Source organism: Candoia aspera, chromosome 1 (genome assembly GCF_035149785.1).
Source record: "Candoia aspera isolate rCanAsp1 chromosome 1, rCanAsp1.hap2, whole genome shotgun sequence".
NCBI classification, from domain to species: Eukaryota; Metazoa; Chordata; class Lepidosauria; order Squamata; family Boidae; genus Candoia; species Candoia aspera.
Genome location: NC_086153.1, coordinates 318,459,819 through 318,475,192, shown reverse-complemented (window position 1 = coordinate 318,475,192; position 15,374 = coordinate 318,459,819). Strand labels below are relative to the sequence as shown.

The following is a 15,374-nucleotide window of genomic DNA, read 5'->3' as shown; positions in this document are numbered from 1 at the left end:
ACCCCAACTCACTAACTGCAACAATTAAGATTCAAAGGCTCTACATAAAGCTTCATCATCACAGCCTATTGAAAGGATTCAGAGGTAAGTTCCAAACAAATATCTCAGTGAGGTTGTTTCCACAAGGTGGTGGCCTCTACCCTGTAACCTTCTGTACGTGGGAATTCCTGAGTATACCCATCCAAGATGAGTATACAGGGTGGGCTGGCTTCAGATGAAGGAGGCTGTCTTGAAAATATTTGGGAGCCAAGCCATGTAAGGTTTACAAGTTAAAACCAGATCTTTGAATTGCATCTGGAAACATACCAGAAGTCAAACTAGTGCCCCAAATGCTGGTGTTATGTAGATGCAGTGAGTCTCACCCCACAAGCCTGTGGACTGCTGCATTTTGCATCAAATAGTTTCTCTGTATTCTTCAAAGGCTGTCCCATATACTGTAAAATGCATTGCATCGTCTAGTCTGGTGGTAAGGAAGGCATGAGCTACCAAAGCCAATCTAGCTTTTTAGAAGTATTTTTGTTTTGTCTTGTCTTCGGTATTTGATTTATTCTCTTGACCTGAAATCTACATTTTATCTTTCATTTGTACCCTTTTCTCACTTGTCTCATTTCTGTTATTGTGAAAGTTGCAAAAAATTATTAGAAAATTTAAACAAACCTTGTTCATTCATTGATTTGTTCTGTTACATGCAGAGAATTTGGGATTTGGTAGATCTTTGGCATTATAAAATGAATGAACTGGATTCAGAAGTTCAAGACATAGTGGAGCAAGATCCTGACCAGGCTCAAGAACTGATGGATCGCTTGATGATACCCCTGCAACGATACCAGCAAGTTTCACAGCATGCCGAGCGCAGAACTACAAGCTTGAACAAGGTAAAAAGATGACTGAAGAGTTAAGTTGTGTTGGAAATAACTTTGGATGCTTCTAGATTCCCTCCAGTCAGATTGCATTGACCTCAGCTTTATCGGTTGCACTGCATACATGTTTTAAGAATGCATCTGTCAGTGCAGTTGACAGGATGAATCCATACATGCATCTAATTCCATAGTACCTGATAGAGCTCCACAAAGCTGTGAATGGTTCCCTACATTCTGAATGTATGGCGTTATCTGCAGAACTAGATACTTAACTCAGATCTCATAGTATTTCTTCTTTCTTCCTTTAAAGAAAGTAATCTTCATGCATCTGGAAATAAAATGGACATCATGTCTGCAAAAGGATTGGGAGAAATGTTTCTTTCTTCCATCTCCCATGAAGCTACTTAACTCTTTTCTTTTTTTATTTCCAGACTTTCTCCATATTCTTAATATATGCCTACTATTTCTTCTTATATTTTAAACCAGATATGAAAAATTAAATATTTTAACTGCTGTGTTGACTCCTAAGAATATTTAATTGAAACTCACAATGAGTATAACCCTCTGTCAGTAGATAGTGTTTATCGACTGACAGAGAAGTGTTTTTAGTGGAGCAATTTTTTTATACTCCCTCTTCCTCCACAAATTTGGTCTAGTGGTTAAGGCACCCAGCTAGAAACCAGGAGACTGAGAGTTCTAGTCCCACCTTAGGCATGAAAGCCAGCTGGGTGACCTTGGGCCAGCTACTCTCTCTCAGCCCAACTCACCCCACAGGGTTGCTGTTGTGGGGAAAAGAGGAGGAGGAAGGAGTAATAGGTATGTTCCCTGCCTTGAGTTATTTGTAAAAATAATAAAGGTGGATAAAAAAATCTTTAAAAATTGCTCCAGAGGAGATGATGAGAAGGTCCTATTTCATGACTGGAAGTCTGCTTGGGAATTTGGATGATCTGCCAACATTTCAGATCCTCGTGTATTGATCTGTGTAAAAATAATATATGATATTTTATGTTAAAGGCCGCTAGCAAGATGGAAGAATGTGATGAACTCCTGAAAAGCACCAAGGTTTGGCTTGAAAACACTAGCCATCTACTAACAGAGGAAGTGAAAAGTGACTCCACAAAAGCTTTGAATAAATATGCCAGTGCACTTGAGGTAAATTGATATACAGCTCAGTGATGGGAGCAACTTATTGCTTCTCCTTAGCATACATGTCAACCATATTTCTGCACTAATAATGACTAGTACAGGTACATGTGCTAGGCTAAGTAGTAGCACCTAGCCAACCTGGGTGATCTCAGGAAGCTAAACAGGGTCAATCTAGTTAGTGCTTGGGTGGGAGACCACTAGGGAGTACCAGAGCTATAGGCTAAATAGGAAAGTTGTTTAAGAATCTCGGAAAAATACAGTGGCAAGCCAATATGAAGGGAAATATGTTACATGGATCTGTCACTATCCTCAGTATAAGGTGAAAGTATACCTGTGCCTGCATAAAGCGTGGCAGTATAGATGGTACCACAGATAACAGAGCATTTCTGTGCATATAAGCTCAGAAGTAAATCTCATTGAATTTATAGGGGTTTAGTCCCAGGTAAGTGAATAAAGAATAATGATTCATAAATGATTGTCTTATTGGAGATCTGCTATCTGGGGATATAGTATCGTGCTAATTGATATCTGGCATTATATCTCCACCCAATTCATTTGTGTACAGATTTTAAACAAGGTAATTTTCATGTATTGGACTTGATTGATTGATTGATTAATTAGTTACAATTCAGAACCAAAACAAGCAGCGAAGCGACCACTAGGGTTTGCTTGAAACAAAGAGGAAAACATAGCATAACTTGCAATTCAATGCCAGGGGAGTTGGGGCAGGAAAACACTTTAAATATCATTGTCCATCCTGGACTTTCCTGCATACATTTATTAGGATGTCCCGAATTATGTCCATTTTTTCTTGAAGATTAATCATTTGTTTCACTTTATATTTTTCCTGTTGTTGATGAATTACTGTACTTAAAATACATCTGGAATATTCAAACGTTATGACTAATTTTACCAAACTGTATGCTTCTTTCATGTATTCTAATGTCTGTTTTTTTTAAAAAAGAAAAATAATAATAACTTTTCCTCTCCAGATGGCATTAGAAGATTCAGAACAAAAGCAAAGTATTCTCAGTGCCATTTCCCCAGAACTGAAAGAACTGTCCCCTTTAATTGAAACTGACAGCATGGTACAAGAATTGATGGAAGTAAATGAGCAAGTTAAAGCCTTACAGCAAAAGATAATGGAAATCCTTCCACGTATCCAGCAGCTGGCTGATGTAAGTGTGGATTATCTAACAAGGAAGTGCTTTCTATTTGATTTTGTAAGGTCCAGATACTGTTCTTGTTGTTGGTGATTTAGCACAATCTATGTTTAGGCACCTTAGTGGAATACAAGCAGACAGGCCTTGATCAGACAGTTTTACAGTAGTGGAGCAAGAGAAAGAGGAGCGAAAGATGAGGTAAACTGAGACAGTGATAGGCAAAAAAGGTTATGCATTCATTTCAGGTATGTCCTTGGGAGAGAAAATGACCTAACATTATTCAAATAAGATAAACAACTTCATCTGTTATGAATTGGGAATGTTGCATTGTTGAATTCTGTGGTGATGCCAGAGTTCTTTGACATGCCACATGATTCTTTGGTGGCTCTGCTACAATAGATTCACACAGCTATCCTTCTGGAAACTGAGATGGTATATAGCACATGTGTCAGAAGCATCTGGGGCCAAAGAATATTGACATACGTACGAAACAGCAAATAGAAGGTGAAGGTATTCTTATATTGCCTAAAAGCAAGGGCATAATTCATTCAGCATCATGTGATTTGGCTTCATACAATTCTCGCTTGGGCCAGAAGCAAATCTGACTTTGTCCTTATGGTTCTCATAAGAACTAGTATATTAGACAGCTTTTTCAGTATTAAAAAACAGTGAATCATATTGGTTGGGCTGTAGTGAACACATGATTTAATGAGGGAGTTCAAGAAAAATGGATGCAACCAACTGGCGAATGAGGTAGAACTCAAGGGATGTGTGGCTTTTTGTGTATAGAAAAACGTTGAGCTTTCTGAGTCTTCTCTTGCTGCGAGTCCACCACTGTTTTGCAATTAGAAGACTTCAGCAAAGAATAAGTGCTATGATTGTTTCTGAAAACGTAGGATGTTGAAGCTATTGAATCTGAACTGAAAACAATGGAGAAGGATGTAGAAAAAATAAGGACTATATTGTCCCCCTCTGAAGACACACTTGATTTTTCTCCCAAGGAGCATCTTAAACATTGCAAGGTAAGTTAATTCACTTAAAGAAGGAACTGGATAAATTGGCACAGGAACATTTGTAGTGTAGTATAGTGCTGTATTAGGAGCCAGGAATCCCTAAACATGGCTGTTCTTGAAGTATTCCCAAACTTTTAAAAACGTAACAATGGAGTTTTCTTTTTTGCTGCTCCTTTATGTCAATGCTGTAATATTTTTGAAAACTGCCTTTTAACTCTGAATGGCTCATCACCATAAATTCCTACCATTAATCTTTCACCTGTAGCTGCCAGATAGCCCCACCTGCCAAGTGAAAGTGGTGGCTCATTAGATGTTCAGTGAAGGATTTGGACAGTTCAGCAGGCACAAAGCAAGATGTGCTTTAACCCAAGACCCAGGAAAGAGATAGCAGCTCTGTCAGGCTAGATGGGACTTTTTGATTTCAGAGGTTATTTACGTTGTAGGGACGATGGTTTAATGTTACAGAATTTGAGCCAGCAAATTTTCCTGAGAGAAGGAAGAAAGATGCTTGGATTCTGTTGCTAGCGTTCTTCGTTCAAACCAACACATTCAGGTCACCAAATATAGGGCACATAGCATTTTCATGAGCAGAAGCTGTTTCTGAAATTAATTTTGGAGATGTATATAGTGGGGAGGAAAGTGAGGGAGAAACACACGTGGATGAAATTCTAGATTCCATCCAAGGTATTTTGGAAATAATGCTGTCCTAGGCTTCTGAGATCATATATATGAAGTATATAAATATCTGAACATCCCAAAGTGCAGTAAGCATGCTGAGTCTTACACACTTCTTTCCCTTTCTTGTTAATACATTCTGTTTTAGGTTATACTGGCCCACATCTGCCCCATGCAGAAGGCTCTTGCTGAAATACAGTCCTATAAAGCAAATCTGAGGTTGACTGACATGAGAATGCAACCTCTTTCAATATTCCAAAGAACTAAACAGCTTTTAAAAGAGCTGAAGGTACTAGAAAGAATCACGGAGGAACAAAACGCCCTACTTGAGGTAAAAAGCAAATTTGCTTGAGGGGTAATTCGTGAATCTTCATGAAAATACCTTGCGATTTTTAATTATTATTTGGTTGCTGAATAAGACCATAACACAGGGAGGACCTGACTCATGAATCTTATGTATTTGGTTTGGTTGGTTATTTAATCCAAGGCATAGGGCACTGGAAATACCTTGACTATTTTTAGTTAACTTGCAGGAACGTAGTGGTAAGTCTAATAATCAGAGCTGCAGTAATTAATTATGCACCATGTATAACACAAACTATAACATCCCATGATCTGGAATGCTCTGAATATATCAAAGCAACCTAAAATTGTATCTGATTCTGCTTTCTCACATGCATAGTGGTACAGATATCATCGGCTAAGTAATCTAGTGATTAAAACACAGTGATCTTCTAATGACACACAGATGGAAATCACTTTTGCATATTATATATGTATTTGGCTTAAATAAGCATAACTGACATAATGTTAGCAACATACGCACAGCATGATTGTTTCTTTATTACTGCAATTTAGTTATCATTCTATTCCAAAATTGTTCTCAGCAGCTTACAAGTAATATAAAAGTAAAATAGAAATAATAACCAAACCCCAATAACAATCAACTTGAATGTTTTTGCATGCTCCCCCTACAAGTAGAGCAACAACTTTTTATTGTTTATTTACAATTAAGCATGTCTTCCTAAAACAGGGTATATATTTGTGCCACTTGAAATTAAATGGCAGAACATAGCAGTTGTTTAACCAAGTCTTACAGTACTGTGTGAACTCAGTCAGTGAGTTATTGGTTCCTCTTTTTATTAATTCAACAATAAATACAGGTAGCTCTCGTTTAGTGACCACAATTGGGACTGGCAACTTGGTCATTAAGTAAAGCAGTTGCTAAGTGAAACTGTGGCTGTGCTTATGATCTTACTTCAGCTTTCCTTTGCTTTACAGACCTGTGAAGGTCATAAATGTGAGGACTCGTCACAAAGTTACTTTTTCATTGTGGTCATAACTGCGAACAATAGCTAAATGAGGCAGTCGCTCAGCGAGGACTACCTGTATTTTTCTTCATGTTCAAGATAATAATCTGCAATAACAAATATATGGGAGTAGAAAATTAGGAGTAGATACTCTAACACTGCAGAAAGTATATTATCTATTAATTTTTACAAAGAAAAATCCCTCTGCAAATCTTCAGTATTTCTATCTCCTAAAAAGCCAGAGAACCACTGGCTTTTTAGAAGATAGTAGAGTAGTTGGATTAAATGAATTAGTGATCCCACTATCTAGAAAAATAGTTTCATATGCTAATATGAAATTAGAACTGTTCTAAGCTATTAAAACAGAATAATCACTTAGTGTACCTAACAATGTGAGTATTAATAGTTTATTAGAATATATGTTCCATTATCCACGTTGAAACAACTCATAGTAATTGCTGGCATTTTGTTTTAGCCAATTGTAAAAGAGGTAGAAGAAATCGAGCAACAAATTGACTTCCTGAAGCAGGGCCAATTCCCAAAAAGCAACTTAGATGAATTGTCCACCGAAATCCCATGGCCTGCTCAATCCACCTCCTTCCTCAAGGTGAGGTTTATAAATTACATCATATTGTAATTGCTCCATTTACAATAGACAAAACCTGTGAATTTGCTTGATGCTATAATATTTCCATGATTTATCCTTTCAGATCACAGTAGGAATATGTATGTTCTTGTGTGTGCTGAATCACGTGTTGCTTCCCCAGAGCCTTGGGTTCAGGATCCAAAGTCACTTCTACACTTGTTCTGAATTGTATTTTCTAACATGACAAAAGAATAACGTTATTAAATACACAAGTAATGATCTTAATAACGTTAAATTATTTTTTAATTTAAAAACTTGGGTTTTGTAAGCCACCCGGAGTCAGTCGGAGTGGGTGGCTATAATAAATTCAGTGACATTTAAAGTAAATTTAAATGAAATAACTAATTTCTGTTAGGGGCTTCCTCTAATTCTTTTTCATGACTGCTCTTTTTGCAAAGCGTGACTCTGAGTAGCATACAACTCAGAGTACAACTATAGTATTTTTCTGAACAAGGCAACATACCCCTGATTCAATATACAGACATGCAATGGAGAGCATGCTTACACATGCACAGGGATGTTGCGGGTGGACCCCACTGGCTTCCTCAAGTGGGGGTTCGTAAGTCCTGCACTCACAGTCCTTACTGTTGCAGCTTCCCACAGTTCTTGGCCTGGGGTTCTGTACTCTTCTCAGAAAGATTTCTTCTCTTCATATTTACTCAGGAGGAGGCAAGCAAAACTTCTTCTTTCCACCTTGTTGCCTTTTTGTAGGTAGCAGAGTGGCTGATAAGGAATTATTTTTAAACAAGCAATGCGCAGAAGTGGAAGAAGACAATAGAATAGGAAGGACAAGAGACCTCTTCCAGAAAATTAGAAACATTGGAGGTAAATTCCAGGCCAAAATGGGTATGATAAAAAACAAAGATGGCAAGGACCTAACAGAAGAAGAAGAGATCAAGAAAAGGTGGCAAGAATATACAGAAGACCTGTATAGGAAGGATAACAATATTGGGGATAGCTTTGACGGTGTGGTCAGGGAGCTAGAGCCAGACATCCTGAAGAGTGAGGTTGAGTGGGCCTTAAGAAGCATTGCTAATAACAAGGCAGCAGGAGACGACGGCATCCCAGATGAACTGTTCAAAATCTTGCAAGATGATGCTCTCAAGGTAATGCATGCTATATGCCAGCAAATTTGGAAAACACAAGAATGGCCATCAGACTGGAAAAAATCAGCTTAGATCCCCATACCAAAAAAGGGAAACACTAAAGAATGTTCAAACTATTGAACAGTGGCACCCATTTCACATGCCAGTAAGGTAACGCTCAAGATCCTGCAAGGGAGACTTCAGCAATTCATGGAGCGAGAATTGCCAGATGTACAAGCTGGGTTTAGAAAAGGCAGAGGAACTAGGGACCAAATTGCCAATATCCGCTGGATAATGGAAAAAGCCAGGGAGTTTGAGAAAAACATCTATTTCTGTTTTATTGACTATTCTAAAGCCTTTGACTGTGTGGACCATAACAAACTGTGGCAAGTTCTTAGCGGTATGGGGATACCAAGTCATCTTGCATGCCTCCTGAAGAATCTGTATAACGACCAAGTAGCAACAGTAAGAACAGACCACGGAACAACGGACTGGTTTAAGATTGGGAAAGGAGTACGGCAGGGCTGTATACTCTCACCCTACCTATTCAACTTGTACGCAGAACACATCATGCAGCATGCTGGGCTTGAGGAATCCAAGGCTGGAGTTAAAAACGCTGGAAGAAACATTAACCATCTCAGATATGCAGATGATACCACTTTGATGGCTGAAAGCGAAGAGGAACTGAGGAGCCTTATGATGAAGGTGAAAGAAGAAAGTGCAAAAGCTGGCTTGCAGCTAAACCTCAAAAAAACCAAGATTATGGCAACCAGCTTGATTGATAACTGGCAAATAGAGGGAGAAAATGTAGAAGCAGTGAAAGACTTTGTATTTCTAGGTGCGAAGATTACTGCAGATGCTGACTGCAGTCAGGAAATCAGAAGACGCTTAATCCTTGGGAGAAGAGCAATGACAAATCTCGATAAAATAGTCAAGAGCAGAGACATCACACTGACAACAAAGGTCCACATAGTTAAAGCAATGGTGTTCCCCGTAGTAACATATGGCTGCGAGAGCTGGACCATAAGGAAGGCTGAGCGAAGGAAGATCGATGCTTTTGAACTGTGGCGTTGGAGGAAAATTCTGAGAGTTCCTTGGACTGCAAGAAGATCAAACCAGTCCATCCTCCAGGAAATTAAGCCAGACTGCTCACTTGAGGGAACGATATTAAAGGCCAAACTGAAATACTTTGGCCACATAATGAGAAGACAGGACACCCTGGAGAAGATGCTGATGCTAGGGAGAGTGGAAGGCAAAAGGAAGAGGGGCCGACCAAGGGCAAGATGCATAGATGATATTCTAGAGGTGACGGACTTGTCCCTGGGGGAGCTGGGGGTGTTGACGACCGACAGGAAGCTCTGGCGTGGGCTGGTCCATGAAGTCACGAAGAGTCGGAAGCGACTAAACGAATAAACAACAACAAGAGTGACTGAGTTGTGTGGCAGTCTAAATCCCCTGCCAGAATTTCTACTGATTTCAGAAGAAGATATTGTTATGTAACATAGGGTTAAGGAGCTGTGAAAGTTGATGAAAATGGGAGAAAGGAAAATTTCACGGATCTTCTGGGCTTTAACTCACAGCTAACGTTCCAGGCAGAAATATATCATACAATATATCATATAAAGAAATGGTATAGATCAACAATATAAGTTTTTAAAAAGTCCTACCTCACAGCTATCTCCACAGTTTGCTAGATGGCTATTTCCTCCAGTTTTTAACTGGCAAGTGCCACACTCACTCAGATTTTGAATCCTGGGTTTTTCTAGTCTCTGCCCACTATCTACATTGGCAGATTAAGATCTGATCAATTAACTTTTTCATATCTGATCCTCTTGGGATGTTTCTTCCCCCTTCACTTCAAAATACTGGGTATTAATGCAGTTTTCACACCTCTGTATATCAAAATAACAAATCCTATCACTAATATTTGTGCATTATTATCTATTACTTTCATTTAGAACATAAGATCTACGTTGGCTCCTGTTTTGTGGGGGTGGGGGCTAGTTTGGAAAAGATATCATATTTGTGTTCTCCTATTTGAATAGACTCACCTCCTCTCGCTGCTGCTACTATTGTTTGTTTGTTTCACTTACTTGGTCCCAAGTGAATTTAGGCATCCACAATGTCAGGCTTCCTTTTTTATGCCAAACCTTTACACTGAGTGGGAAATGTCCTTGTGATTTGCCATGGTGTATTCAGTGGCTCTTTCAGAATCCTTCCTTCTCCTCTTCTGCGTCAGCCATATGAATTAACTGGAGCCGCCCAATGTGCTGATTGCTTTACGATTTCTATAGCTTGTCAGAGTTTAATTATATTGAGACTCAAAAGTATAAACAAAGAAAAAGGTGGTTCCAGAAGAGGTGACACTTTCCTGATCAGAGAAGTCAGCTACAGAGAATGTGATGCAAAAGTAAATAAAAATATGCCAGGTAGCATTGTGCACTCAGTCACTTTTCTAAAAGCTAAGAAAAGTGGAATAGACTATTTTAGTTGTGACTGAGCCCAAACTGCTAAAATAAAATAGAGTTTGGAAAAGTCTGAATCCGCCAAAGCTCTGTCTAAATGAAACCAATGAATGTGTTAAATTAAATCTTGTTGGAATTTGGGGAGAGCTTACAGAATTAATTAAAACTTCTGCATCTTGAGACATCCCAGACATCAGGACCAACTCTCAGAATTTCCATCCAACATGGTCATTGCTGTAAATTTGGAGAACTAAAATCCTTTTTGCTAGACAGTGTCCATGTTGGGCAAGGCTGCTAACTACATTTACATGGAATAACGCATACAGCTAGTATTTCATGCACATACATTGATACATGAATGTGGACAAAATAATAGTTCTATAGTTCAGTTTCTCCAGATCTTAAGACCATTAAAAATTTTCATAAAGTAAAAGACAAATCAGAAGAAAGGAAGGAAGGAAGGAAGGAAACAAAAATGAGAAGAAAAAAACCCTGAAGTTAAGAAATATAATGACTTCCAACCTTCTTTTCAACAGATAATTACAATCTTATAGTCCCTCTTAGATATTATATAAGTCCCTTCAGCCCCTCATTTGATCTACATATGATCATCATATCATTTCTTTCTTCTTTCAGCAAAAAGTCCATATAAGGTTTTCAGTCATTCAGAAAAAGGTTTTGTTGTTTTTCCCCTGATCAGATAGGTCATTTTGCCATTTCTGCAGATTCTGACATTTTCACAATCCATTCCTCCACTGTGAAAATTTCATTGTTCTTCCATCGTTGTGCATACTTGCTGCAGTTACCATGTACAAAATCAATCTGTGTTGTTTATTCGTTCAGTCGCTTCCGACTCTTCATGACTTCATGGACCAGCCCACACCAGAGCCTCCTGTCGGTCGTCAACAACCCTAGCTCCCCTAGGGACGAATCCGTCACCTCTAGAATATCATCCATCCATCTTGCCCTTGGTCGGCCCCTCTTCCTTTTGCCTTCCACTCTCCCTACCATCAGCATCTTTTCCAGGGTGTCCTGTCTTCTCATTATGTGGCCAAAGTATTTCAGTTTTCCCTTTAATATCATTCCCTCCAGTGAGCAGTCTGGCTTGATTTCCTGGAGGATGGACTGGTTTGATCTTCCTGTAGTCCAAGGCACTCTCAGAATTTTCCTCCAACACCACAGTTCAAAAGCATCGATCTTCCTTCTCTCAGCCTTCCTTATGGTCCAGCTCTCGCAGCCATATGTTACTACTGGGAATACCATTGCTTTAACTATGTGGACCTTTGTTGTCAGTGTGATATCTCTGCTCTTAACTATTTTATCAAGATTTGTCATTGCTCTTCTCCCAAGGATTAAGCATCTTCTGATTTCCTGACTGCAGTCAGCATCTACAGTAATCTTTGCACCTAGAAATACAAAGTCTTTCACTGCTTCTACATTTTCTTCCTCTATTTGCCAGTTATCAATCAAGCTGGTTGTCATAATCTTGGTTTTTTTGAGGTCTAGCTGCAAGCCAGCTTTTGCACTTTCTTCTTTCACCTTCATCATAAGGCTCCTCAGTTCCTCTTTGCTTTCAGCCATCAAAGTGGTATCATCTGCATATCTGAGATTGTTAATGTTTCTTCCAGTGATTTTAACTCCAGTCTTGGATTCCTCAAGCCCAGCATGCCGCATGATGTGTTCTGCGTACAAGTTGAATAGGTAGGGTGAGAGTATACAGCCCTGACGTACTCCTTTCCCAATCTTAAACCAGTCCGTTGTTCCATGGCCTGTTCTTACCGTTGCTACTAGGTCGTTATACAGATTCTTCAGGAGGCATACAAGATGACTTGGTATCCCCATACCGCTAAGAACTTGCCACAGTTTGTTATGGTCCACACAGTCAAAGGCTTTAGAATAGTCAATAAAACAGAAATAGATGTTTTTCTGAAACTCCCTGGCTTTTTCCGTTATCCAGCGGATATTGCCAATTTGCTCCCGAGTTCCTCTGCCTTTTCTAAACCCAGCTTGTACATCTGGCAATTCTTGCTCCATGAATTGCTGAAGTCTACCTTGCAGGATCTTGAGCGTTACCTTACTGGCATGTGAAATGGGTGCCACTGTTCAATAGTTTGAACATTCTTTAGTGTTTCCCTTTTTTGGTATGGGGATCTAAGTTGATTTTTTCCAGTCTGATGGCCATTCTTGTGTTTTCCAAATTTGCTGGCATATAGCATGCATTACCTTGACAGCATCATCTTGCAAGATTTTGAAGAGTTCAGCCGGGATGCCGTCGTCTCCTGCTGCCTTGTTATTAGCAATGCTTCTTAAGGCCCATTCAACCTCACTCTTCAGGATGTCTGGCTCTAGCTCCCTGACCACACCATCAAAGCTATCCCCGATATTGTTATCCTTCCTATACAGGTCTTCCGTAAATTCTTGCCACCTTTTCTTGATCTCTTCTTCTTCTGTTAGGTCCTTGCCATCTTTGTTTTTGATCATACCCATTTTGGCCTGGAATTTACCTCCAATGTTTCTAATTTTCTGGAAGAGGTCTCTTGTCCTTCCTATTCTATTGTCTTCTTCCACTTCCGCACATTTCTAGTTTAAAAATAATTCCTTATCTCTTCTGGCTAACCTCTGGAATTTTTGCATTTAGTTGGGCATATCTCGTCCTATCACTGTTGCCTTTTGCTTTCCTTCTTTCTTGGGCTACTTCTAGTGTCTCAGCAGACAGCCATTTTGCCTTCTTGGTTTTCTCTTTCTTTGGGATGGATGTATTTTGTTGCCGCCTCCTGAACAATGTTGCGAACTTCTGTCCAGAGTTCTTCGGGGACCCTATCTACTAAGTCCAGTCCCTTAAATCTATTCTTCACCTCTACTGCATATTCCTTAGGAATATTAGTGAGCTCATATCTAGCTGATCTGTGGGTCTTCCCTATTCTCTTTAGTCTGATCCTAAGTTGTGCAATAAGAAGTTCGTGATCTGAACTACAGTCAGCTCCAGGTCTTGTTTTTACCGACTGTATAGATGTCCACCACCTTTGGCTGCAAAGGATGTAGTCAATCTGATTTCAGTGTTGTCCATCTGGTGAAGTCCATGTATAAAGCCGTCTCTTAGGTTGTTGGAAGAGAGTGTTTGTTATGCAGAGTGAGTTGTCTTGGCAAAATTCTATCAGCCTGCGTCCTGCTTCATTTTGTTCTCCCAGGCCATCCTTACCTATAATTCCAGGTGTCATCTGACTGCCCACCTTAGCATTCCAGTCTCCCGTGATGAAAATAACATCTCTTTTAGGCGTGTTGTCCAGTAGGTGCTGCAGATCCTCATAGAACTGCTCTACTTCAGCTTCTTCAGCATCTGTGGCTGGGCATATATTTGGATCACTGTGATGTTAGATGGCTTGCCCTGAATTTGAACTGAGATCATTGTATCATTTTTTGGATTGTATCCAAGCACTGCTTTAGCCACTTTACTATTAATTATGAAGGCTACTCCATTTCTTCTGTGGTCCTCTTGTCCACAGTAGTAGATCTGGTGGTCATCTGATGTGAAGTGGCCCATTCCAGTCCATTTCAGTTCACTGATGCCCAAAATGTCTATCTTGAATCTTGACATCTCACCAATAACCACATCCAATTTGCCCTGGCTCATAGATCTTACATTCCAGATTCCAATGGTGTGTCGATCCTTAGAACATCAGATTTGCCGTTCACCACCAGCACCGTTGGCCGCTAGCCATCCTTTCGGCTTTGAGCTAGCTGCATAATCACATCTGGGGCTAGTTGAACTCTGTTCCTCCCCAGTAGCATCCTCTGTTCCTCCCCAGTAGCATTTTGACCATCTTCCGACCTGGGAGTCTCATATTCCAATGGTATACCGACATATCTCTGGTTGTACTGATCCATTTAGTTTTCATGGCAAGAATACTGGGGTGGGTTGCCATTACCTTCCCCAGGGATCGCATTTAGTCTGACCTCTCTCTCATGACCTTCCCATCTTGGGTGGCCCTTCACAGTTTAGCTCATGGCATCATTGAGGTGCTCAAGCTCCAGCACCACGACAAGGTAACGATTCTTTGCTGAAGACAAAATCAATCTACCATGAGTTTTTCTAATTCATTGCCCATAACTCCCAATAAAAAGTGTTTTGGTTTCTTCGCAGTATTAATTTTTAAAATCCTTTGCATCATAATATGAATTTGTATCCAAAATTTCTTAGCTGTCTCACCAGTCCACCATGCATGATAAAATGACCCCTCATGTTTTTCACATTTCCAACCCTGGTTTGAAATACCTTTATACATTTTTGATCATTTCTCTGGTGTCATATACCAACAATACCTCATTTTATAAAAGCGTCTCCCAAGCGTCCATCTCTATGTTATATTCAAAATTAATAGCCTATTTTGTCATGCAGTCTTTAACCTGTTCTTTTTCTGTTTCAAATCTTAACAAAAGTTTATACATTTTTGCTATTTTATGTTCATCATTTGTTCATAATTCAATTTCAAATTCCATTGAAATCCATGTTTTTCAATTCCAGTTGCCTTTTTATGCATATTAAACCTTTCTTTTAACGGTGTGTATGAAAACAATTAAAAACTATGTCCTTCTGCAGTCAACTATTCTCCTGACTTCATCTTAATTTCTCTATCCTCCTGTATGAGGAAGTCTTGATATGTTAGCCATTTCTCTTTATCTGCTTTTCTCTTCTATACAATGCTTCTTATGCTGAGGTATCTTCAGGCATTGATTTCTCCAGATCTTAAGACCACTTTGCATGTGTTTTAGTTAGTTATAATTAGTGCAAACTTTAGAAACCACTTCAAATGTTGGAACCCATTTTGCAAGGGGACATTTGCAGGAGAAGTGCTAGTCAGGGAAAGGGAGAGACTTCTCCCAATAGCCCTGCCACCCACACACTTCTAATGTCCTCATTCACATATGACAGTCATTTGGAACCATACTATTGGAACCCTACTTCCTCTGAGCTAAACAGATGCAAGTTGATTATTATTATTTAGATTTATTA

The 15,374-nt window shown here is 39.4% G+C and overlaps 1 protein-coding gene across 1 annotated transcript in view; it reads left to right on the top strand.

The window, feature by feature from the left end:
- Nucleotides 1–15,374, top strand: part of SYNE2 (spectrin repeat containing nuclear envelope protein 2) — a 263,282-nt gene that overhangs the window by 130,409 nt on the left and 117,499 nt on the right. Inside the window, exons 57-62 of the mRNA XM_063289046.1 lie at nucleotides 693–875; nucleotides 1,875–2,012; nucleotides 2,999–3,184; nucleotides 4,066–4,191; nucleotides 5,006–5,188; nucleotides 6,643–6,774. Coding sequence (XP_063145116.1) covers nucleotides 693–875; nucleotides 1,875–2,012; nucleotides 2,999–3,184; nucleotides 4,066–4,191; nucleotides 5,006–5,188; nucleotides 6,643–6,774 — 948 coding nt within the window. The remainder of the gene's footprint in view (nucleotides 1–692; nucleotides 876–1,874; nucleotides 2,013–2,998; nucleotides 3,185–4,065; nucleotides 4,192–5,005; nucleotides 5,189–6,642; nucleotides 6,775–15,374) is intronic.